This window comes from Salmo salar, chromosome 01 (assembly GCF_965601325.2).
Source record: "Salmo salar chromosome 01, fSalSal1, whole genome shotgun sequence".
Classification (NCBI taxonomy): domain Eukaryota; kingdom Metazoa; phylum Chordata; class Actinopteri; order Salmoniformes; family Salmonidae; genus Salmo; species Salmo salar.
In genome coordinates this window covers 174,492,967-174,519,692 of record NC_138291.1, presented here as the reverse complement: position 1 = coordinate 174,519,692, position 26,726 = coordinate 174,492,967, and the positions used below count along the sequence as shown (strand labels likewise).

At 45.9% G+C, this 26,726-nt stretch overlaps 1 protein-coding gene across 4 annotated transcripts in view; it reads right to left on the bottom strand.

Moving 5' to 3' along the window:
• map3k1 (mitogen-activated protein kinase kinase kinase 1, E3 ubiquitin protein ligase) overlaps positions 1–26,726 on the bottom strand; it is a 60,981-nt gene continuing 34,255 nt past the window's right edge. For 3 of the 4 annotated variants that reach the window (XM_014144678.3, XM_045693621.2, XM_014144689.3), the window contains exons 3-20: positions 26,121–26,339; positions 25,706–25,906; positions 22,557–22,673; positions 21,964–22,115; positions 19,708–19,832; positions 18,284–18,365; positions 14,907–15,075; positions 14,447–14,701; positions 12,195–12,316; positions 11,524–11,615; positions 11,082–11,274; positions 9,047–10,457; positions 6,598–6,750; positions 6,073–6,235; positions 5,433–5,564; positions 4,561–4,703; positions 3,432–3,563; positions 1–3,058 (exon numbers count right to left, since the gene is read on the bottom strand). In XM_014144678.3, coding sequence (XP_014000153.2) covers positions 2,909–3,058; positions 3,432–3,563; positions 4,561–4,703; positions 5,433–5,564; positions 6,073–6,235; positions 6,598–6,750; positions 9,047–10,457; positions 11,082–11,274; positions 11,524–11,615; positions 12,195–12,316; positions 14,447–14,701; positions 14,907–15,075; positions 18,284–18,365; positions 19,708–19,832; positions 21,964–22,115; positions 22,557–22,673; positions 25,706–25,906; positions 26,121–26,339 — 4,011 coding nt within the window. In that variant the 3' untranslated portion in view covers positions 1–2,908. The remainder of the gene's footprint in view (positions 3,059–3,431; positions 3,564–4,560; positions 4,704–5,432; positions 5,565–6,072; positions 6,236–6,597; positions 6,751–9,046; positions 10,458–11,081; positions 11,275–11,523; positions 11,616–12,194; positions 12,317–14,446; positions 14,702–14,906; positions 15,076–18,283; positions 18,366–19,707; positions 19,833–21,963; positions 22,116–22,556; positions 22,674–25,705; positions 25,907–26,120; positions 26,340–26,726) is intronic. The other variant, XM_014144685.3, reaches the window with a different exon arrangement.

The following is a 26,726-nucleotide window of genomic DNA, read 5'->3' as shown; positions in this document are numbered from 1 at the left end:
AACCTTTTTCCCAATTTTTTGTTTATTTACCATAAAGACAAACACCAAAATAAGTTCCAATTTATGCAATAAAATGCTTAGAATGGGGTAAAAATTGTAATAATTAAAATATCTTGATACATTTTAACTTACAGGATACAGCTTAAGCCATTTTTTTTCTTAATCCAGAGATTTCATGAGTTTATTTGCACAGTAAAGGTGCTAATATAAGTTAGCCCTTAAGCCCTGAAAATCTTTGAAAAAAACGAAGTAAAAAAAAAAAAAAGATTATATATATATATATATATATTGAGAAAGTGAACTTTGGTAGAAGAGACTCTATAGGACACCTGAGGTAGTAGAGACTGGAATAAAACAGCAAGATGTTCTTTACAAATAAAAAAGTACCACCAAGTGACACAGGAAACTGGAAACAATTTCACACAAATTTCAGTCCAGCTTAGATCCAAAAAAAAGCACATAAGATTACATCACATCAGCATAAAATAAGACAAAATAGATCAAGACCAGCAAGCTGGCTGAGACAGGTTGGACAAGAGGATTCAGAAGGCATTAAGAGATTGGTAAGAATTATAGACATGACAAATTGAAGTAATACTGATTAGCTTTTATGAATGACAGAAACAGATTTTTCTTCCAGTATATAAAAAAGACCAGAGTGCATAACTTTAAAGCTTTTAAAAAGGCATAAGAAAAATAACCCGAAGCAGGAACAAAAAAATAAAATGGAAAAGAGTGTGGTATAAAAATACAGTCAAGTACAATCATTTTAGCTACCAAACTTCACATGTATTTACATTTAACTCTTCAAGCTTGATCAGCTTGTACTCCACGTAAAGAATAGGATTTGTTTTAAATAGATTACATTTTCTGCTTAAAAAATGAATTTTTGAAATTGTCTCAAGCCCTTGCCATTAAGGGATTCCAAATAAAAATAGCAATTAAATGCATATTCCCATTTTAAAAAAGGTTGAATTTGGAAACATTCTACATCTTAATTATCATCCTTTTACTTTCTTAATGGATTACAACCAGAACAACAACACTTGAAGAGTTATAGTTCATAAATTAACACCATTTAGGAACATGCTTGAGAATTCTAATCAAAAAGAGATGGTAAAACATTTTCAAGCAGAAAAGTCAGTCTTAAATCAGAAATATCCCTCCACCAAAAATAAAAAACATTGTACAGCATTTATATTCATTATATAGAGTATCCACAATGGAAAATAGAAGAGTCATAGAAAACCTCAGATGTACATGGATTTTATAACAATTTGTTTTAAAAATAGAGCCAAGATAAAAAATAAAAAAATGTGTTGAATTGTAGCGTGACATTCTACAAAGGAACAGCACCAGAAGAATGGTAGATCAATATTGAATATAGCGGTTTTGAATGTATGGACACAGCATTTAGGGCTCATAAAATGATTAAAAAAGGCTAAAATATGTGCGATGCACATGGCTCAATTGTAACAGCGAGAGTTAAGAGACCAACAGGGTGTTTTCATTTTAACAGTGTGGCACGACATCAAAATGTTGTTCGGAAAACTTACGCCCATACACAATAAACGTCTCAATCTCTTAAGGATAGCTTTGAATATACAATAACACCAAAAAAAGATAGCTATAGCTTTTTGGGGTGTTATTGTATATATATATATATATAAAATCATAACTTCATACATGGGATCTTTCTATCTCAAAAAAAAGAAAGAAATCAAAGAACAAAATAACATTTGAGACAATACGGGCATCATAAGCGTTCACATTCAGCGTTTTGCTAGCCAAACTAGCCATGTTTCTGTTAGATATATCACCGCTCCCTGAAATACTTAAGTAATCTTCATGATTATTCGACTAAGCTTTATGGCCCAACAGTAAAATGCACATCTTAAAGGCATCTTTATAGAAATGCAGTTATGCACAAATTCAACCGATTAAAACTGCTTCATTATGCCTTTCTTCTACACATAGGATACTCTAAAAACAAAAACCGAGTCGGAAACTTATGACCCGACGTTACAACATAACAGTGTTAAAAACCATTTTACTCCGTCGTCTCCAGATTGCGGTTCTAAGGACTTATTTGTTGACTCACGGGGGGTTAAAATGGGAAGAAGAACTTCTCGAAACCATTGCAAAATGGCTACCAAAGTGCTGAAGGAACCATTTCTTTACCAGAACAGAGGCTTGATAAAACAGAGCAATACAGACTACAGTATACCAACATGGCACTAACTAAAAAAGCACCGTTTTCGTAGTAGAACTTTTGCAACTCGCTTTTTGCATTTTGTGCTAAGGTACAGCAGTTTGAGGCCATAGTAGTAGAACGGGAGGGTATTACCCAGGTATCCCATCCATCCCAGGCCCTCCACTCATGACTGGGGGCAGTTTGGTGTGGATGGAGGGCGATCTGGGGTTAGGGAGGCTGGTCTGGGGTGGATAAAGGGCGATCTGGGGTTAGGGAGGCTGGTCTGGGGTGGATAAAGGGCGATCTGGGGTTAGGGAGGCTGGTCTGGGGTGGATAAAGGGCGATCTGGGGTTAGGGAGGCTGGTCTGGGGTGGATAAAGGGCGATCTGGGGTTAGGGAGGCTGGTCTTGTGTTATGGAGGCTGGTCTGATTGTCAGCGGTGGGAGGAGGAGAGAAAAGCAGGCAGGCTGGCTGGGCCTTCAGTAGTAGACACTATGGGATAGGGAGGCTAGGGGACTGGGGGAGGATGTTGGGGACCGGGGGAGGCTAGGGGACTGGGGGAGGATGTTGGACTGGGGGGGAGGCTAGGGGACTGGGGGAGGATGTTGGGGACTGGGGGAGGATGTTGGGGACTGGGGGGGAGGATGTTGGGGACTGGGGGAGGATGTTGGGGACTGGGGGAGGATGTTGGGGACTGGGGGAGGATGTTGGGGACTACCAGTTGAGGCGGAAGACCGGGTGCTTGAGGAGTTCCCTGGATGGGGGCCGGTCGGCAGGCTGCAGCTCAAGGCAGCGCAGGGTGACGTCCCTCAGGCCAGGGGTCAGTTGGGGAGGGATGGAGGGCGCCGTGGTGGCACTCGCAATCTGGGGGAGGGAGGGAGGGAGGGTGAGGTCATGGTACTGTTGAAACCCAATCAACCTTTGGATGAAACAGGCCAATAGGGTGCTTTTTCAGGTATATGTATTTTACAGCTATACGTGTACATCAATCCTAAAACAGTAATGTTGTGCCAATTCCATCTAGTGATGTAGAACAGTGACTGGTTTTTAGTGGGTCACATATTCAATGGTAACGTTAAAAAGAGTACTAATAACATTTCTAGGATTAGGATATTTCTGGTTGTGAAGACACATTGATCACATTTAAAAAAAATAAAATGTATTTATCGCTTATCTAACTGAATAGACATGGTTTCCTTAAAATCGAACTTAGTGGCTGTGCTTGTATTGGTGGCACCTTGAATATGAGAGCGAGGTGGTTGGAGTGTTTCTCTGCGTTCCAGGGGGGCTTGGCACACGACATCTCGATGATGGCACAGCCCACACTCCAAACATCACAGCTCCGGCCGTACTGCTGTCCACGCAGCACCTACAGAGTCGAACACAAAAAGGTATCAACATCTGGACAACTGCGTGACGTTTATTGAATAAGCCTTTACTGCACGCGCCCACTACACACACTTAACTCTACTCCATTCATAGTCTAGCATTTGCAAATAGCAGCAGAAAGGACTGAAATGGCAAGTCATTGTTTTATAGCACTTGACTGGGTGTTGTTGAGGAGTGGCATAGTTACACAAGACACTTTTTGGTGGATGGACATAATGTCAAACCAAAAGGAGTGAAATGTATTTTGGAGCCTCCCATAGATGGGCATTATGTTTTGTTGTGTCTATTTAGTTGCCCTGTTTCTACATTTGTCACATGACTATGGCTTCAATTTATTCCCAGGCCAAATCTTGCTTTCGTATGTTTGGTGAAAGCCATTTAAAATGTCCTTGGCTTCCGACAAAGCTTTTTTCCGGCGGTGAAACCCAGCCGCCATTATGCGGGCCATTCAGAGTCACGTGTTCGCTACGGAAGTGAATTAAAGTGGATTTAGATTTCTCAGTAACTCCCAAATGTAAGAGCATTTTAATCCCCTTTGAAAGAGAAGGCCCCCACAATGGAGGCCGACCCCTTAATGTCTTGTTATTGTAGTGGCTCCCAAAACCTTGTTTAATTAGGAGGGAGTTCAACTGCCCAGGCCTCCCACAGCATGACAGCCCAGTTTAATACCAGGATGATCAGGGCCCTCTTCAAAACTAACAGCCCCCACAGACGGCTAATGCTTCGGCTTCTACCTCTTTCAGACCCTCTCCACAAAGAGGATACAGAGGACTGGGGGGTTTTGATCTTAGGACATTGGTTTAAGTGGCGGAATTTACTCGTTTTATGCGAGCCATCACTTGTACGCAGTGTGTGTGTGTTCGGCTGTGTCTGAAATGCACTATGGCTCCAGTCAAAAGGATTGCACTATAAAGGCCGGGAACAGAATGCTAATTCTAAACGCAGATTTACTCTCTCTCCCTTTCATCCATGCGTACCTCTGGGGCCATGAAGGCGATGGTTCCCAGGAGTTGGCCCTGGAACTCCCCTGCTCCAGTGCCCTTGGAGGCCAGTCTGGCTGCAGCACCGAAGTCAGCTATCCTCAGTCTCTGACCTGTGCTGTCAATCAGCAGGTTGGCACCTGGAGGAGAGAAGGTGAGTTATAGTATGACATAACAGGACAGGTAGGGTGAGGTGTGTTCTGACTAGTCACCCAGTCTGTAGTTAATTATTCCTGACCTGTCCAGTACAAACCCAGTAGTCAGTCTGTAGTTAATTATTCCTGACCTGTCCAGTACAAACCCAGTAGTCAGTCTGTAGTTAATTATTCCTGACCTGTCCAGTACAAACCCAGTAGTCAGTCTGTAGTTAATTATTCCTGACCTGTCCAGTACAAACCCAGTAGTCAGTCTGTAGTTAATTATTCCTGACCTGTCCAGTACAAACCCAGTAGTCAGTCTGTAGTTAATTATTCCTGACCTGTCCAGTACAAACCCAGTAGTCAGTCTGTAGTTAATTATTCCTGACCTGTCCAGTACAAACCCAGTAGTCAGTCTGTAGTTAATTATTCCTGACCTGTCCAGTACAAACCCAGTAGTCAGTCTGTAGTTAATTATTCCTGACCAATACAAATCACAAGCCCTTATTATAGTTTCTTATTTTTACACTACATTTGTCATTTAGCAGACGCTCTTCTACAGAGCGACTTGCAGTTAGTTACCACTCACAGTCTCCAAAGTTCCACCCGTAAAAGGTGAAACACATGGAATCAGTGTGTTCCCTGAGAGCCCACCTTGAACCCTGTGACAGGCAGCTCAATAGCAGCAGGGACTTCCTGTGCGCTGGATGGCGTGTATGTGTGTGCCCTCACCTTTGATGTCTCTGTGGATGATCTGGTTCTCGTGGAGGTAGGCCAGGCCTCGGAGCAGCTGCTCCGTGTAGTTGATGATCACAGCCTCCTTGAAGGCTCCATACTTGTTCAGGAGATGGGACACACTGCCACCTGGACACAACAGAGAGAGGATCAACCCATGAAATATAATGACTATTTATCCTAATAATGGTACACCCAGTACTTCTATTTCTACGGGAGCAACATATGTGATTGTTATAGGAGGAAGCACAATAGTTTATAGTAGGGATGGGGTCAAAAGTTACAATATCTACTATCAAGTTCAACTTCTGGTTAGTTCCAATTGGACATGACTTGTCTTATTTACATACAGGAAGTTAATGCTGCTGATACATATTCATCACTCATTAAAGGTACAATTAATACTATTTTATGTACCCAGTTCTGAAAAGTTGAATAAATACAAAATGAATAATCACATCAAAGATAAAAAGCAAGAAAAGAAAAATCTATCAAATTATTATTTATTTTTTTATCAACTAAATCAAAATTGAATTGAACAAATGAGGAAAGCCCCCCCCCCCCCCCCTTAAAACATCCAAATTTTTTCAATGTGGGATATCATCATCATCATCATCGAGGAGGAGGAGGTCGTTACCTGCCATCCACTCCACCATCAGGTTGTAGTTGCTCTTCTCGCAGGTGGCCCCCAGCATACGGATGATGTTGGGGTGGTTGAGGTGGGCCATCATCCGGATCTCCTCCCTCAGAGCAGTCACCACCTCCTCTTGCTCCGACGATGTGTTCCTGACGTAGGTCACCTATAGTCAGGGAGGACATGAACACACAGGGTTATCAGGGGAAGAGAGCTGGACATTCTCTCTTTAAGGGCAACATCTCAGTTTGAGATCACTAGCTAAAATGAAGTCACAACTCTGACATGGAATCCCCGGAGTTTCTGCACCAGGGGACACAAGAGCCCAATGGGCCCCACCTAGCAACAACACCTAGCCCGTATTCCCTAAACACTCCTGTAGATGGGAAAGCATTGAATAGGTATAGATGCGCTATGGTAAGAGCTCTGACTGGCTAGGACACATTTTTATAACCATCTATTTCTCTGACATCAACAGGTGTGCATCAGGGCAGACATCTGTGGTTGCCATGTGTCTCCTCTTCTCACCTGTTTGACAGCCATCAGGGTGCCAGTGCCCACGTCCTGGGCCTGGTAGCAGGAGGAGAAGGCCCCCAGGCCAATCTGCTGGCCCTTCAGCCACTCCTGGCCCTCCCTGTAGGGCTGCTTGGCTTTGGTATGGCCAGGCAGTGTCTCTGGAGTCTGGGGAAGCATGGGATGACAACACGTCAGTATGACACACACATACATTACATACAAACCTGAAGTCGGAAGTTCACATACACCTTCGCCAAATACATTTAAACGCGGTTTCACAATTCCTGACATTTAATCATAGTAAAAATGTCCTGTTTTAGGTCAGTTAGGATCACCACTTTATTTTAAGAATGTGAAATGTCAGAATAATAGTAGAGACAATGATTTCATATTTTATTTCTTTCATCACATTCCCAGTGGGATAGAAGTTTACATACACTCAATTAGTATTTGGTAGCATTGCCTTTAAATTGTTTCACTTGGCTCAAATGTTTCGGGTAGCCTTCCACAAGCTTCCCATAATAAGTTGGGTGAATTTTGGCCCATTCCTCCTGACAGAGCTGGTGTAACTGAGTCAGGTTTATAGGCATCCTTGCTTGCACACGCTTTTTCAGTTCTGCCCACAGATTTTCTATAGGATTGAGGTTAGGGCTTTGTGATGGCCACTCCAATACCTTGACTTTGTTGTCCTTAAGCCATTTTGCCACAACTTTGGAAGTATGCTTGGGGTCATTGTCCATCTGGAAGACCCATTTGCAACCAAGCTTTAACTTCTTGACTGATGTCTTGAGATGTTCCTTCAATATATTCACAATTTTCCTTCTGCATGATGCCATCTATTTTGTGAAGTGCACCAGTCCCTCCTGCAGCAAAGCACCTCCACAACATGATGCTGCCATCCCCGTGCTTCACGGTTGGGATGGTGTTCTTCGGCTTGCAAGCCTCCCCCTTTTTCCTCCAAACATAACGATGGTCATTATGGCCTAACAGTTCCATTTTTGTTTCATCAGACCAGAGGACATTTCTCCAAAAAGTACAATCTTTGTCACCATGTGCAGTTGCAAACCGTAGTCTGGCTTTTTTATGGCGGTTTTGGAGCAGTGGCTTCTTCCTTGCTGAGCGGCCTTTCAGGTTATGTCGATATAGGACTCGTTTTACTGTGGATATAGATACTTTTGTACCCGTTTCCTCCAGCATATTCACAAGGTCCTATGTTGTTGTTCTGGGATTGATTTGCACTTTTCGCACCAGAGTACGTTCATCTCTAGGAGACAGAACGCGTCTCCTTCCTGAGCGGTATGACGGCTGCGTGGTCCCATGGTGTTTATACTTGCGTACTATTGTTTGTACAGATGAACGTGGTACCTTCAGGCGTTTGGAAATTGCTCCCGAGGATGAACCAGACTTGTGGAGGTCTACCATTTTTTCCTGAGGTCTTGGCTGATTTCTTTTCATTTTCCCATGATATCAAGCACTGAGTTTGAAGGTACGCCTTGAAATACATACAATTGACTCAAATGATGTCAATTAGCCTATCAGAAGCTTCTAAAGCCATGACATTTTCTGGAATTTTCCAGGCTGTTTAAAGGCACAGTCAACTTAGTATATGTAAACTTCTGACCCACTGGAATTGTGATACAGTGAATTATAAGTGAAATAATCTGTCAGTAAACAATTGTTGGAAATATTACCTGTGTCGTGCACAAAGTAGATGTCCTAACCGACTTGCAAAAACTATAGTTTGTTAACAAGAAATTTGTGGAGTGGTTGAAAAACGAGTTTTAAATGACTCCAACCTAAGTGTATGTGAACTTCTGACTTCAACTGTACATACATACGTACGTATGCATGCATGTATATACACACACACGTGTATGTGGACACCCCTTGAAATGAGTGGATTCGACTATTTCAGCCATACCGTTGCTGACAGGTGTATAAAAATCAAGCACACAGCCAATCTCCATAGACAAACATTGGCAGTAAAATGGCCCTTACTGAAGAGCTCAGTGACTTTCAATGTGGCACTGTCAAAGAGAGCTTCCCCGGTCAACTGTAAGTGTTATTGTGAAGTGGAAAAGTCTAGGAGCAACAACGGCTCAGCCGTGAAGTGGTAGGCTTCCCACAGCCAGCATGTGTATAGGCAATAGGCCTAGTACCACACACACACTGTGGGTTAGATTTAGGGCTTCAGTCAATATTGGCAGTTTGATATGATTATTCCCATGTATTCTCTGACCTTGGGTGTGACAATGTTCTCTACTTATATGTTAGTTATTAAGCCAGTTACTGGGGCAGTTTCCTGGGCACAAATTAAGCCTAGTCCTGGAGAAAAAGGAAGCTCAATGGAGAAACATAAGGCTTAATCTGTGTCTGGGAAACTGCCCTTTTGTTTAGGGAACACTGAGGAAGTCTAAAGCCGTGTTGGGACATATTTTCCTGAAGGTGCACATTGACTCACATCTGCCTGGATGATGATGATGTCCTGGTCTTTATCCACCTGCAGCTGGGGGATGACGGGCAGCGCATCCTGCGACTCTGACATGGCCATAACTACGGCCAGCGCTGCCTCCTCCTCCGCCTCCATCTTCTCCTTGCACTTCTGGTGCTGCGTCACGTCCTCGCTGTACATCCCCACCTCTCCCCCTCCTCCCGGCCCGTCCCCAGCCCGCTCCGGCGACAGCACGGCCACCTCCGACTGGAACGTGACGGTGGTGTCACCAGCAACGGGCAAAGATGCTTCCAGGAGGTCTTCCATGGAGGAGTTGAGCTCAGCAGAGGCGGCCAGTCCACGGAACTTCTCTTCCACAGGGGTGAAGCAGCTGTCCTCGCTGCTGATGAGGGTGGTGGTACCCCCCATGTGGCCCCCTGTGGAGGGGCCTTCACCTCTAGAGGCGCTGGTGGAGAGGCTGGGCGATTCCCCCTGGAGGTCCAGCTTCATGCCCATCTTGGAGGCTCTTGGAGTGGGCGAGGTGCAGAGGGTCTTGGCTCCCTCGGAGGGGGTGGGTCGGGAGGGCTTTGGTCTGTGGATCTGGCTGGAGGGGAGGGGTCGGGCCTGGGTGAAACAGGGGGAGGGGAGCTGCTTCTCTGGGTCCTTGTTGCTGAAGGGCTTCTGCTGGGGAAACCTGCGCTGGGTGCCTGGAGAGCAGGAGGAAGCAGAGGAGGGGGCAGTTGACGCTAGCTTGCTGGGGACGAAGCTCTGGGGCCGGGGTTTGGTACTGTTGTCAGGGCCTGGGAAGGAGGGGGGAGGGTGGGAGGCGGAGGGCGAGGGGAGGCTGGGGGTTTGGCTGGAAGGCGTAGAGTTCAGGCACTGGCTGAGGGGGCGGTTACGCGCCTGAACGGGGGGCTTTGGGTGCTCGGCCAGGGCCCCACCGCACGTGGAAGTGGCCATATTGGGACGCCCAGCGCTAGTTGAGATGGCCGCTAACCTCTCACTTATATCCTCAGGACTCGCTCCCACGTTGCCGGAGAAACCTCTCCCTCCCTTCCCGCTGGTCATCTGGACCGTATGCGTCGGGGTGTTGCTCTCGGTTACGTTGGGCGAGTTCTGAGGCGCGGAGGGCTCAAGGAAGGCGGCGCTGGCCCGTTGGTGCGCCTCGCTGGCGCTGTGCTCCATGCTCTCCAGGCCCAGGTTGATGGCGTCCAGGATGTCCATCTCCTCGGCGATGGCGAGCAGGCGGCGGCGCATGCGGGCGTAGTGCGTGGAGCTGGTGACGCTCAGCATGTCCAGGAGCTTCACGAAGACGTGCGGCACGCGGGCCACCATGCGCGCGGCGCTCAGGAACACGCGGCGAGACAGCTTGCCCACCATAGAGTGGGAGTTGTCGATGGACTGCAGCGAGAAGCTCAGTAGGGGGAGCAGCTTCTGATACCTGGACAGAGGAACAGGAGAAGGACAACTGAAAAGGCTGTAGCTTCCTATTCCCTATAGTACACTCTCTTGCAATAAAACCACTGTGTGAGCTATAAACACACGATTCAAGGAAGTGTTATCCAGACCAGAGTTTGGTCATCACGAGTCTACATATTTTAATTTGGAAGAAAAAATATTTCAATTACCATAATGTCATCAACATTAAGAACAGACCAAACTACTGAATTACAAGCTACAAACCAGGACACCATTTTTAATAAAGTTTGTAGTGTTTATTAATAGCAATGCCCAAAGAATCCATAATAGGACATTAGGTGCCTTAACCCAAGCATTCAGAGTAATGGGCCAGGTCAAGGCTATGTATCCAAGGCTACGCACTCAAGCGTACAAGGTTTTGACTTTGTCTAGGTGATCGAGGCTATACCATGACAAGGTCACCATATCACTGCTGTGAGCTCAAGGCTACGTGACTACAAGATCCAAACTACTAAGTCAGGGAAATATCACTGGGCACAACGCTCATCCCTGTGGCACTCTACCTCTCCCAGGGAGTCAGACTCGAGTCAGCAGCTAGGTGAATCAGGCTATACAAGAACAAGTCTAAGACGATAAGATTGCGTACCTATCCCCCAGGGTCTGAGACTGGTGCCAGTCCCCTCCGGAGACGATGTGGGGGTAAAACTCAGCAGGGAACTCCAGCAGGAGCCTGTCAATCAGACACAGACGGCCCAGCAGGGCCTGCCAGTTATTGGCCTCCGTCTGGGGCCCCAGGATGCAGTTCAGGACATAGTCCACCCCGCCAATACCGATGGACCCTGAGAGAGATGGATAGGGAGAGATGCTTACAGTGGATGTTGAAGACATATACACCTGGGCATTAATGGCCAGATGGATACTGAGTATTAGACAAGTGGCATATTTACTGTTGTTGAGAAGAAAAAACACTTAAGACAACAGATATAGTCAAAGTCGCATATATAAATTGTGGTGAGTATGTGATATGGGGCGAAGACTACATTTCCACTGATACCCCAGAGGGGCTGCATGGGATTTGTAGCTCTTACCTGCTTTGAGGATCTCTCTACCCACAGCCAGCTCTCCCAGCTGACCTTTACACAGCTCCAGTAGTGTGGACACCGACAGCTGGCTGGTACGACTGGACACAGAAATGACACTCAGAATTAATGTCCATGCTAGAGTACTAACGGCCGTCATTCATACTTTTATACAGTGTGTTCTCTTGTGGACAGACTACGTTAACATTCTGACCAAATTAAACAACATTTTAGTTCTGGCTTAAACGAGATTATACAGTGTGCAACATAGACCTACTGAAATGAGACAGGAATCATGGAAATCTGTTGACTAACAGTATTATACCACAAGTAAAGGTGCCCATATTTGAGTCAGTTCTTGGAGATACACAGAATATCATGGAAATTCATATCTGGACCTGGAAGCCAGTTCCACTGCTGATGAATGAAAATCTGATCAGTGACTGATTTAGACCTGGGACACCAAGTGGGTGCAATGAATTATCAGGTAGAAGAGAAAACCAGCAGGACCCGGACCTCCAGACTCAGATGTGAATGTCCCTGATAGAACTCACCACTGATCATACTGGGAGAAACCGAACAAGTCCTGTTGTGGATTCTCCACCTGAGGGCACTAGCTACAAGCAGTTGTAGTCAGGCTCCCATATCTATCCCACTCTGTAGTTTCAGACTGACTTTACCTGTTGGCGTCGGCACATTTGACCAGGATGGTCTCCACCACAGGCCGGAGCAGCTGCTGCAGGCGTGAGCGTTCAGACACGGAGTGGCAGGGCGTGTACACCAGCATGGCCCGCAAGGTTTTCTACAACGAGGGGGGTAAGAGACCAGGGTTCACATTAACACTTCAAACATACAGTCAGTACTACAAACACTTTATCCCTAGTCTTGTGTGTGGAACATGGGTAAAGACAAGAACAGTGAATGTGACAACAATATTGTCCAGTCTAAAGTATAAAAACTTACTATCAACTATGAGTTTTAAATACTTTATATAAAGCCCACCCCCAAAAACTTTTTTTTTGCCCTACATGACTAAACCAAACAAACACGGCAAATGCTGAGATGGCAAGTTGCGTAAAAAAATGTAAAATTGAAAAATGAATGCGCAACACAAGACCTCTTGGAGCCCAAATGTAATACTAATAAGGAGGTTGGGGAAATTACGCGTTCGACCCAGTCGAGTTAAGACCCCGTCTATTCCTGTGAGAATATGTCCACCTGGGCCTGACCACAAGGGCTTTGGAGACCCTCTGTGGCCTCGGCTGGAGGTGGAGGAGACTTGGAGGTGCTCCCCCCAGGAGAGGGGTAGAGGTGCTGGGTTACAGGCGGTGCAGCCTGACCCTTACTCCCAGAGAGAGAGAAGTGGTGACTGATAGAGAGTTGCATTGGAATGCTGCCCAGAGCCCGATAGAGAGAGAGGGACTCAGAGACTTTCTCCCCCTCCCTCCCTCCCTCCCTCCCTCCACCAGGCAGACATGGCTACTCCTTCCTCCAACCACCTCATCCCACTCACAAATCACTCAAACACAGCACTACATACACTCACTCCCTCCCTCTCACTCCCTCCACCTCCATTACTACATTCTCCCCAGCCTACTCTACTCTCAGGAGAGATGGATCATATCAATAAACAAGTATTTTGGCAAAACAAACAAAACTTCCAAAGGGGAAGCCACATCACATGGTATGACAAGGCAAGAAAATAGGACCCCCATCAAAGTTATTGAAATGGTGGCTCTGGCATTTTCACTCGTTACAAGGTCCAAGGTAGTGCGCACGTTGCCCGTGATCTGAGCACACTTTCCAAGGCTGCCTCAAACAAAGTAGAGGCTTTTGAAAACGGCGATTTAAGTCGATTTTTGTCCAACTCTTCCAACTCTGGTGGTGCCCATGGTATTTTTAGTCCACACCCCGCCATCACCAACATCCCCTGCTTTGTCTTAATAGAAGAATACAACAGACGCCAAAAGTCTGTCTGCTGCTAAACACGCTGGAAAGCCCCCAGAGAAGACAGAACCCTTTTTGTTTTCCATAACCGCAGCTCTGCTGAAGCAAAGTGCCGCGGGGGGAAATGTCGAGCTCCCCAGAGGGTCTGCATATTTTTTAAAACAGCCACCAATAAATATTGTTCTCTAAAAGAGACGAAGTAGAAGAAATTAGGCTAGGAGGAGTGAAAAAAGAGATGCTCAGTCTGTCCTTGGAGAATCCCTGCTGCTTTGACTTTAGGACTAGCCAGGCTAGCTTGTTGTTGAAGTGGACTTTAGGACTAGCCAGGCTAGCTTGTTGTTGAAGTGGACTTTAGGACTAGCCAGGCTAGCTTGTTGTTGAAGTGGACTTTAGGACTAGCCAGGCTAGCTTGTTGTTGAAGTGGACTTTAGGACTAGCCAGGCTAGCTTGTTGTTGAAGTGGACTTTAGGACAATTTAAGAGCTGTGGTGGGCGGGAGACAGGCCAAGGGGTGAAAGCGGAGATCAGGTAGCACTAACTAATCAGTACCGATAACAATACATTTCATGTCTTCAGCACTGGGTTCATGGCAATGAGCTGAAGTTACTTGACCGTCTATGCATTGCAATCACTGTGTACATACAGTACAGTGTATAATTTGTCTTTGAAGTGATGGTGATTTCTGGAAGATAAAAGCTTTGGAAGCGCCGTGATAGAGGTTGTTTATGGACGGGGCTTCAGACTTTATGGGGCCAAAATGCTTTCCTTGACAGCTGGAGTATGGTACAGTCATATTTAAGAAAATAAGGTACTAAAACACTCACACTGCTCTTTTTTACTAGCCCCAACTTCACTGATAACTATTTAATTATCAGCCATGACTGTGATATGTGGTTGTCCCACCTAGCCATCTTAACATGAATGCAGGAAGTGTTAAGTGGGTCTGGATAAGACCACCTGCTAAATGACTAAATGTTGAGTCTCACCAGTGCAGCCACGTAGACCTTGTAGACAGGGTCAGCACACACCATGGAGAGGACGCTGCAGCACGACTCCACCACCACGTCACCTGACACCTCAGAGCAGCCCGCCCCGGCCCCTAGTCCCGCCCCCGGCCAGGAGCGTTCACCATTGGCCAGGAGGAGCGCGCCGCTGACGTCATGTGACAGCCGCCGCAGGGCCATCTCCCTGATGTTCCAGTTCCTGGAGAACAGACAGCCCACCACCTCCATGCCAAACACCTTGGGAGGACAGAGACAGTAAATTAGTCTGAAAGGAATATGGCACTGATCAGATAGAGACAAGTACACGTAAACCCCTCTTTGTAGGCAAAGGGAAAGGAATAGTCCCAAAAAATGCAAGCTCAAAAGGTTATTCAAGAATTTGAAAGTATAAAACAGGGTCCCCACATTATAGACACCACGTCCATCTTCCCACCCCTCACACCTTTATCCAGGGCTCGGCCAGTTCTTTGTAGGTCTGGGGGATTTGCTGGACCCCGTATTGTGGCAGGGTGAAGTCCCCCTCCTGGGACGATGATCCCCCTCTGGAACCCCCTTCGCTGTGGGATGATGACGCCGCCGCATTCTCCATGGAAACAGATGAGGGGTCATGGCTGCCGAGAAAGACGCCAAAGTCAGTTAGCTTTTAGCGACTTTTGGGGGACTCAAAATGGTGGTGGTAGGTAGGTAACTAGACTAAGTTTGAATTGTAGTTCTGAGCATTTGATATTATAATAAAGAATGGTCACAAATATGCTGATTCAGGCTTGGTCAGGATTCAGGAATATACTTTCAGAATATAATGAATGGGGGGAGAAGTTGTCAATAGGGGGAGAATCATATTCTAAAGACGCCAGGAATCAACCCAGTGAAACCGGAAAAATTGGTAACTCTTTCCTTCATGTTGTATTGGCACAATAGTCATGTGACATGGCGGGTCATCATAATTGCAAACAAACAACAAAAAAAAGGTAGAAAAACAACTGGGTCCGATTTCAGGGTGGAGGGGGTAACAGATACTTTCTGACAGTATTCATGTCTTAAGGGGGGAAAAAACAACAGCTATCATTTCATTCCCAGGCAGACGCACAAAACAAGGGCTGGTGCCTGGCTGTCTGGCTCACATAACCGCAATGTGGAGGAGATCGAGCTCACGACAAACCTACGTACACACACACACACACACACACACACACACACACACACACACACACACACACACACACACAGGTGCGCACACTAACATACGTGTGCATCCTCACACACGGCACTTCAAGTTCAAAGAAGTTCTTGAGGCTGGTGTATTTAGCATGTACTTATTTATGGTAGGACATGGGCTCATTCAGGGGTAATATTATACAGCACTAGAGCCTTCAGATAAACATTGTGGAGACACATTCAAATGTCTACAGTTTTTAGTGCTTTAATGTTTTACAGTGGCTGGTTGTAAGGGTTGAGAGCTAAGGGAATGGTGATGTGTGGGGGGGTGAGTCTCGAATGGTGATGTGTGGGGGGGTGAGTCTCGAATGGTGATGTGTGGGGGGGTGAGTCTCGAATGGTGATGTGTGGGGGGGTGAGTCTCGAATGGTGATGTGTGGGGGGGTGAGTCTCGAATGGTGATGTGTGGGGGGGTGAGTCTCGAATGGTGATGTGTGGTGGGGTGAGTCTCGAATGGTGATGTGTGGGGGGGTGAGTCTCGAATGGTGATGTGTGGGGGGGTGAGTCTCGAATGGTGATGTGTGGGGGGGGTGAGTCTCGAATGGTGATGTGTGGGGGGGTGAGTCTCGAATGGTGATGTGTGGGGGGGTGAGTCTCGAATGGTGATGTGGGGGGGGTGTGAGTCTCGAATGGTGATGTGGGGGGGGGGTGTGAGTCTCGAATGGTGATGTGTGGGGGGGGGGGTGTGAGTCTCGAATGGTGATGTGTGGGGGGGGTGAGTCTCGAATGGTGATGTGTGGGGGGGGTGAGTCTCGAATGGTGATGTGTGGGGGGGTGAGTCTCGAATGGTGATGTGTGGGGGGGTGAGTCTCGAATGGTGATGTGTGGGGGGGTGAGTCTCGAATGGTGATGTGTGGGGGGGTGAGTCTCGAATGGTGATGTGGGGGGGGGGGGTGAGTCTCGAATGGTGATGTGTGGGGGGGGTGTGAGTCTCGAATGGTGATGTGTGGGGGGGGTGTGAGTCTCGAATGGTGATGTGTGGGGGGGGGGTGAGTCTCGAATGGTGATGTGGGGGGGGGGGGGGGGTGAGTCTCGAATGGTGATGTGTGGGGGGGGGGGTGAGTTTCGAATGGTGATGTGTGTGTAATATATATATATATGTGTGTGTGTAATATGTATGTATGTATGTATGTATGTATGTGTGTGTGTGTGTGTGTGTGTGTGTGTGTGTGTGTGTGTGTGTGTGTGTGTGTGTGTGTGTGTGTATGTGTGTGTGTGTGTGTGTGTGTGTGTGTGTGTGTGTGTATGTGTGTGTATGTGTGTGTGTGTGTGTGTGTGTGTGTATGTGTGTGTGTGTGTGTATGTGTGTATGTGTGTGTGTGTGTGTGTGTGAGAGAGGCGGTGGGGCTGTTGACACTGATATTCCTGAACTCCCAACCTGGGTTCAGTTATTGGCTTCTATTAAGCTTTAAGCGGAATGGCTCTGGCACACTGCGTTAGCGTAGCCCTGTTTGACCTAGCATGATATAGCCTAGCGCACCAATAACATGCTAATGTGATGGCTCTGGCACACTGCATTAGCGTAGCCCTGTTTGACCTAGAATGATATAGCCTAGCGCACCACTAACATGCTAATGGGAGACTAGTCAGGATCGAGGCAAAGATGAACAGAGCAAAGTACAGAGAGATCCATGATAAAAAACCTGCTACAGAGCGCTCAGGACCTCAGACTGGGGTGAAGGTTCACCTTCCAAAAGGACAACGACCCTAAGCACACAGCCAAGACAACGCAGAAGTGGCTTCGGGACAAGTCCTTGAGAGGCCCAGCCAGAGCCTGGAATTGAATCCGATCTCTGGAGAGACCTGAAAATAGCTGCGCAGCAACGCTCTCCATCCAACCTGACAGAGCTTGAGAGGATCTGCAGAGAAGAATGGGAGAAACTCCCCAAATACAGGTGTGCCAAGCTTGTAGCGTCATACCCAAGAAGACTCGAGGCTGTAATCGCTGCCAAAGCTGCTTCAGCAAAGTACTGAGTAAAGATCAGAATACTTATGTAAATGTAACATCAGTTGTTAATTTTTAAAATGTCTAAAAACCTGTTTTTGTTTTGTCATTATGGGGTATTGTGGGTAGATTGAGGGGAAAATACGATTTAATCAATTTTAGAATAAGGCAGTAACGTAACAAAATGTGGAAAAGGGGAAAGGGCCTGAATACTTTCCGAATACACTGTAGCGTAGCTCACCGCTAACACTCAAGGTTCTTTCCCGTCTCTGTGCTACTGTGTCATTGACGTAGCCTGCAATGAATCCATCACAGATTCATTGTGCAGTTCCACACGATATGCTCTAATCTAAATCCTTAACACTGAGCTTATAAACAGCTTATAAACCATTCAATAGTTAGCTAACTGTTAGTTAACCATAGCTTGCATTCAGCTTGCATGAGATTCGTGAAGCTCCACAGCTGTTCTGTCATCTCAGACGAGGCAGGTGTTTCCTTTCCTCCCAGACACAAATATAGTGAAGCCGCTTCCCCCGTCTTTCACACAACAATACCAGATACCAGCTGGTGCGCTGTCAAATCATTCCCCTTCCCCCCATCCCAGGAGTCTTTCCAGGAGTTGCTAGTTCCTAGCCCACACAAACACACGTTAAAATTACCTGTAAAAATCATGGGACTTCCACTTGGCTCTACAGAGGGGGCAGATGAGCGTCTCGTGGTTCCGCCGGCATTCCTCAGCCCCTGCGAGACAGGCAGAGACGGACCAACAGAATTAGCTCTCCCCCCAGTTTAGAAAAATGACAATGCACTGACTGGGTGTCAAGGAAGTCAATGCACCAATAAAATGGAGCAACAATTAGACTGGAGTTTAGAGAGAGAGAGAGAAGAGGGCTAGGGCCTCGGCACGAACGTGACAGACTATCGAGAGGGCTGTGTGTGTGTGTGTGTGTGTGTGTGTGTGTGTGTGTGTGTGTGTGTGTGTGTGTGTGTGTGTGTGTGTGTGTGTGTGTGTGTGTGTGTAATGGGATGGGGGTAAGCGGAGTGGAGTGTGGTGGTGCTTGCTGGACTATAAAACCTTCATGGATGACTGCATGGAGTCACTAAATGTCAGACGAGTCCATGTCTGAGGCCGGGCCACAGACACCCAGGTCTCAAACAGTCAGTCGGTCGATGTTAGGGGAGATCGCTAACAGCTCGGAGCCTATTATAATTTCCCTCTTCAGAGTCAGCCTCTGTTTGACGAGGTGTGGGGTGATAAAACATGTATTTTGAGAGAAGCTGATACGGTGAAACGACACTAAAATAAACAGAGTAGAAGGTCTGAAAGTCTTGTTTCCACTCAGTGCTTTTCTTCACCAGTTGGTGTACAGTGGTAGCGCCATAATGGATATACATGTGCTTAGTGTTCCTAAAAGCAACTACAACAGAATACCATATGCCCCACAAATAGAAAAATCTGGACCTTGATGCCAGTTTAACTGCTTTTTAAAAAAGTATTCTTCCCCTCTATATCAGGAACGGATTTAGACCTGGGACACCAGGTGAGTGCAATTACTTATCTGGCGGAACAGAAAACCAGCAGTACTCAGGACCTTGTAGAGTCAGATTTCAATACCCCTGCCTTATGAACTAACCCTAAGTGCTACTTGGGTAAAACTATGTTGACAATGTCAGAGCTCACCTTGGCTTAGATGACAGGAACCATATTACACTGTACACGCGTCAAAAGTTTAAATGAGTTGAACTTTTGATAGCGTACTGTAATACTCACAGACATGCAGTCTTTTGATAGCGTACTGTAGTACTCACAGACATGCAGTCTTTTGATAGCGTACTGTAGTACTCACAGATAAACATGCAGTCTCCTGATCGCGTACTGTAGTACTCACAGACATGCAGTCTCCTGATAGCGTACTGTAGTACTCACAGACATGCAGTCTCCTGATAGCGTACTGTAGTACTCACAGACATGCAGTCTTTTGATAGCGTACTGTAGTACTCACAGACATGCAGTCTTTTGATAGCGTACTGTTGTACTCACAGATAAACATGCAGTCTCCTGATAGCGTACTGTTGTACTCACAGATAGACATGCAGTGGTGGTGCAGCTTGTTCCTGCAGCCTTCCTCACACACAGTCAGACTCTCCTCATCCAGCATGTCCAACAGACAAATAGGACACATCTGCTCCTCTTCATCCTTCAGACTACTGACAGAGAGAGAGACGGGGTGAGAGAGAGAGACAGAGGGGGTGAGAGAGAGACAGACGGGGTGAGAGAGAGACAGACGGGGTGAGAGAGAGACAGACGGGGTGAGAGAGAGACAGACGGGGTGAGAGAGAGACAGACGGGGTGAGAGAGAGACAGACAGGGTGAGAGAGAGACAGACGGGGTGAGAGAGAGACAGAGGGGGAAGAGAAAAATAAAGGACATAAACACATAAACACATACATACATACAGTTGAAATCGGAAGTTTACATACACTTAGATTGAAGTCATTAAAACTCGTTTCTCAGCAACAACCACAAATTTCTTGTTAACAAACTATAGTTTTGGCAACTCGGTTAGGACATCTACTTTGCGCTTGACATAAGTAATTTTTCCAACAATTGTTTAGACAGAATATTTCACTGTATCACAATTCCAGTGGGTCAGAAGTTTACATACACTAAATTGACTGTGCCTTTAAACAGCTTGGAAAATTCCAGAAAATTATGTAATGGCTTTAGAAGTTTCTGATAGGCTAATTGACATCATTTGAGTCAATTGGAGGTGTACCTGTGGATGTATTTCAAGGCCTACCTTCAAACTCAGTGCCTCTTTGCTTGACATCATGGGAAAATCAAAAGAAATCAGCCAAGACCTCAGAAAAACCATTGTAGACCTCCACAAGTCTGGTTCATCCTTGGGAGCAATTTCCAAACGCCTGAATGTACCACATTCATCTGTACAAACAATAGTACGCAAGTATAAACACCATGGGACCACGCAGCCGTCATACCGCTCAGGAAGGAGACTTGTTCTGTCTCCTAGAGATTAACGTACTTTGGTGCGAAAAGTGCAAATCAATCCCAGAACAACAGCAACAAAGGATCTTGTGAAGATGCTGGAGGAAACAGGTACAAAAGTATCTATATCCACAGTAAAACAAGTCCTATATTAACATAACCTGAAAGCCGGCTCAGCAAGGAAGAAGCCACTGCTCCAAAACCGCCATAAAAAAGCCAGACTACGGTTTGCAACTGCACATGGGGACAAAGATCGTACTTTTTGGAGAAATGTCCTCTGGTCTGATGAAAAAAAAAAAAATAAATAGAACTGTTAGGCCATAATGACTATCGTTATGTTTGGAGGAAAAAGGGTGATGCTTGCAAGCCGAAGAACACCATCCCAACCGTGAAGCACAGGGGTGGCAGCATCATGTTGTGGAGGTGCTTTGCTGCAGGAGGGACTGGTGCACTTCACAAAATAGATGGCATCATGAGGTAGGAAAATTATGTGGATATATTGAAGCAACATCTCAAGACATCAGTCAGGAAGTTAAAGCTTGGTTGCAAATGGGTCTTCCAAATGGACAATGACCCCAAGCATACTTCCAAAGTTGTGGCAAAATGGCTTAAGGACAAAGTCTAGGTACTGGAGTGGCCATCACAAGGCCCTGACCTCAATCCCATAGATTTGTGAGCAGAACTGAAAAAGCGTGTGCGAGCAAGGAGGCCTACAATCCTGACTCGGTTACACCAGCTCTGTCAGGAGGAATGGGCCAAAAATTCACCCAACTTATTGTGGGAAGCTTATGGAAGGCTACCCGAAACATTTGACCCAAGTTAAACAATTTAAAGGCAACGCTACCAAATACTAATTGAGTGTATGTAAACTTCTGACCCACTGGGAATGTGATGTAAGAAATAAAAGCTGAAATCATTCTCTCAACTATTATTCTGACATTTCACATTCTTAAAATAAAGCGATGAGCTAAAACAGGGAATTTTTACTGAGATTAAATGTCAGGAATTGTGAAAAACTGAGTTTAAATGTATTTGGCGAAGGTGTATGTAAACTTCCGACTTCAACTGTACACACACACACACACACACATACACACACATACACACACACATAAATAACAGCCAGGGCATAAAGGGAAAGAGACATTTGTGTTAAACCAAGCTGGACCAGTGTGTTAAACCAATGCTTGACCCTCGTTCACATCAAAATCCAAAATTTGACACCACTTATGTTTATACAACTTGGTGGTATTCAAGGGCCTTCTGGCATAATATGTTTTACAATACAACATCTGTACTCTGTGTGTGTGTGTGCGTGTGTGTACACACTACCTGCTGTCGTTGCTCGAGGCGCCAGAGTTGCTGGACGGACAGGACGTGTGGGGGTTGGACATGCGCGACACAAACTTCTGAATGGTGTTGCGCGACGGCGCCTTGATGCGCGAGCTGCGGCGATTGTGGTACTTCTGGAACAAGCTCTCCACCTGGAGACAATGCCACAGTTAGCCGTCGTAGGGAGAAATCTGCCCTAGACGCTGATCTTGGATCAGATTGTCATTTTCTCGACTAGTGGTTAAGTATCTACATATTCAAGTCCATATCTAATGTGCATTCAAGATGGTGCAAGTCATTGAAAGTTATCCTAAACATAAATTAGAAATATTCTAGCTTTCTTTGGAAATTGGTCATTACAAAATGGGTTTAGCTAATCATGTAGGCCCTTGTCAAACTATTGTTTTGAGCTGAAGCATATTGTGCTGGTACGGATATCCCCATTTTCACATTGTCCTGTCCAGCACGGTTTCAGCATGTTGGATCCTTAAACAGGCCAGCACAGTACAGCTCAGTTCTCTCAGCTCAGTAGGGAGAAAGGGGAATTACACAGATTGGTTACAGGGCATGTCGGTTGGTTGCTGAAAGGTTACCTCAAAGTTTTTGAGGGTTTTCCTCCAGAGCAGGGGGTCTGAGGGCTCCAGCTGGAAGACACGGAGCATGACGAAGAGGACGTGGATACAGAACGCCCCTCGGCCACAGCTACAGGTCTACAGTAAATGGAGAGGATAGCAGACCGGGGGGGTTACTCACGTGTGTGCATATACATACCAACACCGTACTCACACACACACGCGCAGGCACACACAGATGGCCATAAATGGTCACGCAGACAGATACAGACCTGCTGTAGTGATTACCCAGCCATTTGCTACTGTAGTGATTACCCAGCCATTTGCTACTGTAGTGATTACCCAGCCATTTGCTACTGTAGTGATTACCCAGCCATTTGCTACTGTAGTGATTACCCAGCCATTTGCTACTGTAGTGATTACCCAGCCATTTGCTACTGTAGCGATGGAGTGATTACCCAGCCATTTGCTACTGTAGCGATGGAGTGATTACCCAGCCATTTGCTACTGTAGTGATTACCCAGCCATTTACTACTGGAGTGTTTACCCAGCCATTTGCTACTGTAGCGATGGAGTGATTACCCAGCCATTTGCTACTGTAGTGATTACCCAGCCATTTACTACTGTAGTGTTTACCCAGCCATTTACTACTGTAGTGTTTACCCAGCCATTTACTACTGTAGTGATTACCCAGCCATTTACTACTGTAGTGATTACCCAGCCATTTACTACTGTAGTGATTACCCAGCCATTTGCTACTGTAGTGATTACCCAGCCATTTGCTACTGTAGTGATTACCCAGCCATTTGCTACTGTAGTGATTACCCAGCCATTTGCTACTGTAGCGATGGAGTGATTACCCAGCCATTTGCTACTGTAGTGATTACCCAGCCATTTGCTACTGTAGTGATTACCCAGCCATTTGCTACTGTAGTGATTACCCAGCCATTTGCTACTGTAGTGATTACCCAGCCATTTGCTACTGTAGTGATTACCCAGCCATTTACTACTGTAGTGATTACCCAGCCATTTGCTACTGTAGTGTTTACCCAGCCATTTACTACTGTAGCGATGGAGTGATTACCCAGCCATTCGCTACTGGAGCGATTACTCAGCCATTCGCTACTGGAGCGATTACCCAGCCATTCGCTACTGGAGCGATTACCCAGCCATTCGCTACTGGAGCGATTACCCAGCCATTCGCTACTGGAGCGATGGAGCGATTACCCAGACATTTACTAACGATAAATCGCTCCAGTAGTAAATGGCTGGGTAATCACTCCATCGCTACAGTAGCAAATGGCTGGGTAATCACTACAGTAGTAAATGGCTGGGTAATCACTACAGTAGTAAATGGCTGGGTAAACACTACAGTAGTAAATGGCTGGGTAAACACTACAGTAGTAAATGGCTGGGTAATCACTACAGTAGTAAATGGCTGGGTAAACACTACAGTAGTAAATGGCTGGGTAAACACTACAGTAGTAAATGGCTGGGTAATCACTACAGTAGTAAATGGCTGGGTAAACACTACAGTAGTAAATGGCTGGGTAAACACTACAGTAGTAAATGGCTGGGTAAACACTACAGTAGTAAATGGCTGGGTAAACACTACAGTAGTAAATGGCTGGGTAAACACTACAGTAGTAAATGGCTGGGTAATCACTACAGTAGTAAATGGCTGGGTAAACACTACAGTAGTAAATGGCTGGGTAAACACTACAGTAGTAAATGGCTGGGTAAACACTACAGTAGTAAATGGCTGGGTAATCACTACAGTAGTAAATGGCTGGGTAATCACTACAGTAGTAAATGGCTGGGTAAACACTACAGTAGTAAATGGCTGGGTAAACACTACAGTAGTAAATGGCTGGGTAAACACTACAGTAGTAAATGGCTGGGTAATCACTACAGTAGTAAATGGCTGGGTAAACACTACAGTAGTAAATGGCTGGGTAAACACTACAGTAGTAAATGGCTGGGTAAACACTACAGTAGTAAATGGCTGGGTAATCACTACAGTAGTAAATGGCTGGGTAATCACTACAGTAGTAAATGGCTGGGTAAACACTACAGTAGTAAATGGCTGGGTAATCACTACAGTAGTAAATGGCTGGGTAATCACTACAGTAGTAAATGGCTGGGTAATCACTACAGTAGTAAATGGCTGGGTAAACACTACAGTAGTAAATGGCTGGGTAAACACTACAGTAGTAAATGGCTGGGTAAACAAAAAGAGCCTGCCAACGTACAAGTGAAGCAAATGATTAAAGTAACTGTCCAGTGTTTCCAGATTTCTATGAAATATGACCTATAATTACTTACAATACGAGTGAAATGGTTTTCCTTCCAACAAAAATGGTAATTAACTACTGTATGTTAAAAAGCAACAGAATAGTGTGGGCACTCATTGGCCATCAAAAATACGAATGCGAGTAGACGGCTGACTGGTCAGCTCATCCTCTTCAGGAGTATGACATCATACTCTGAGAAAATACAACGTGTTCTTGTTGAGATACAAGTTTGACGTGTGGTTTTTGAACCGTTTTTTTTCTTAGTACAACTACATATGAGGATATTATTTTCAATGATATATATTATTATATTGTTTTGACAATATTGCAATATTTTTTTTGAGCTAGTCTCCCCAGGACTGTAGGGGGAGAAAATCGAATCGCAATAAAATCACAGTATCGAATGGCAACACATATCGGCACCTAAGTATCATGACAATATCGTATAGTGAGGTCCCTGGATATCCCTAGCCCTATTATCACTTCAATTTATGTTTTGGCCACAAATACGAGTATAGGACGAGTCAACAACATTATTTGGGTACGAGTTAACAGAATACAAACTTTTAAAAGTCAGATTTTCAAATGGACAGTTACTCGAAACGCAAATTGGTAAAAGCTGGAACCGTTGTTGCAGCCAAGCCTCAATCTAGCCTGCCAGTTGGAATCTCACAAACCTGCATCAGCTTAATCAATTCCCAATCGACCCCAAGTCTAGACACTTGTATATATCAGTATAATAGTTGATAACACCCATCTAATCCTTTTAATATCGCCACAAGTACATAGACGGTAGAGGGAGTCGATTTGAAAATTAGTCTTGATTCTGTTTAAATCTTTCTTCATTGGTCTGAGTGGACTTCCAGCAATTCCTACCTGTGGACCAATGAACACCCTGTATTTGTTGTCGGGGCTGTCTCCTCCAATCAGAAAGGAGTTGGGGCCTATCTGCTGCAGTAGGTAGAGGCGAGCCCTCATGACCTTGTTGACACGGCGACTGGTCTCCTCAGGACTGTAGGGGGAGAAGCCGTCTGGGGAGGGCGCCCGGCGAGGGGGCGTCACCCTGCCACTCTGAAACTACACAACAACATCAGATCAAGACAGCCTCAGAACAATAGTTACGTGGGTATATTATACTGTCACTAAATAGTCACTTAGGACTTCATATTGCTATGATACTTTTTACAGTTCTTTTAAACCCCAAGTGAAGAGGCTTCATATCTAATCAATGTTACATTATCATCAAAATGTTTTAATGTCTGTGCGCTACGTCTGTGTGTGTGCTAATCACCGGCACGGGTGAGGCCCTCTTCCTGCGCACCCCGGGGGACTCAGGCTTCCCACCGGCCCTGCCAGAGGAAGAGGAGGAGGAAGAGGGGGTTCCAGGGGAGGGGCTGCGGCGGCCTCTGCTCTGCTGGGGGGAGGAGCTGGCGGGGGCGTCGGCGCCTGCCTCTGCCCCTTTGCAGCCCGCCTCGCTCCCGTCCGGTCGCAGGGGGACAGGCTTCACCACCTGAGGGAGAGAAGGTCAGGGGGTTAATGACAGGTTGGGGTAGGCCACATGAGGCCTAAATGACAGTAGAGTCCCTTTACAGTGGAACGTTCAGACAGACATTTGTTATGTAAAACAAACATGCTTCTCTGACACGTAGAACATGTAGAACAAGGAATCATGTCAGCTCTATCCATGGCATTTCTATCTGCGACGTTGGTCAACTGAACACGGGTCTGTAGATCTGGTGGAAGCATTGAAATTTCCACGCAGCCAATCGGAAGGCATGATGTAGCCATATTACCATAATACATATATCCATCTAATCCTCTCAGAAGACTGCCAAGACTAGAGGTCAGGGGGGGCTAGAGGTCAGGGGGCTAGAGATCAGGGGGCTAGAGGTCAGCC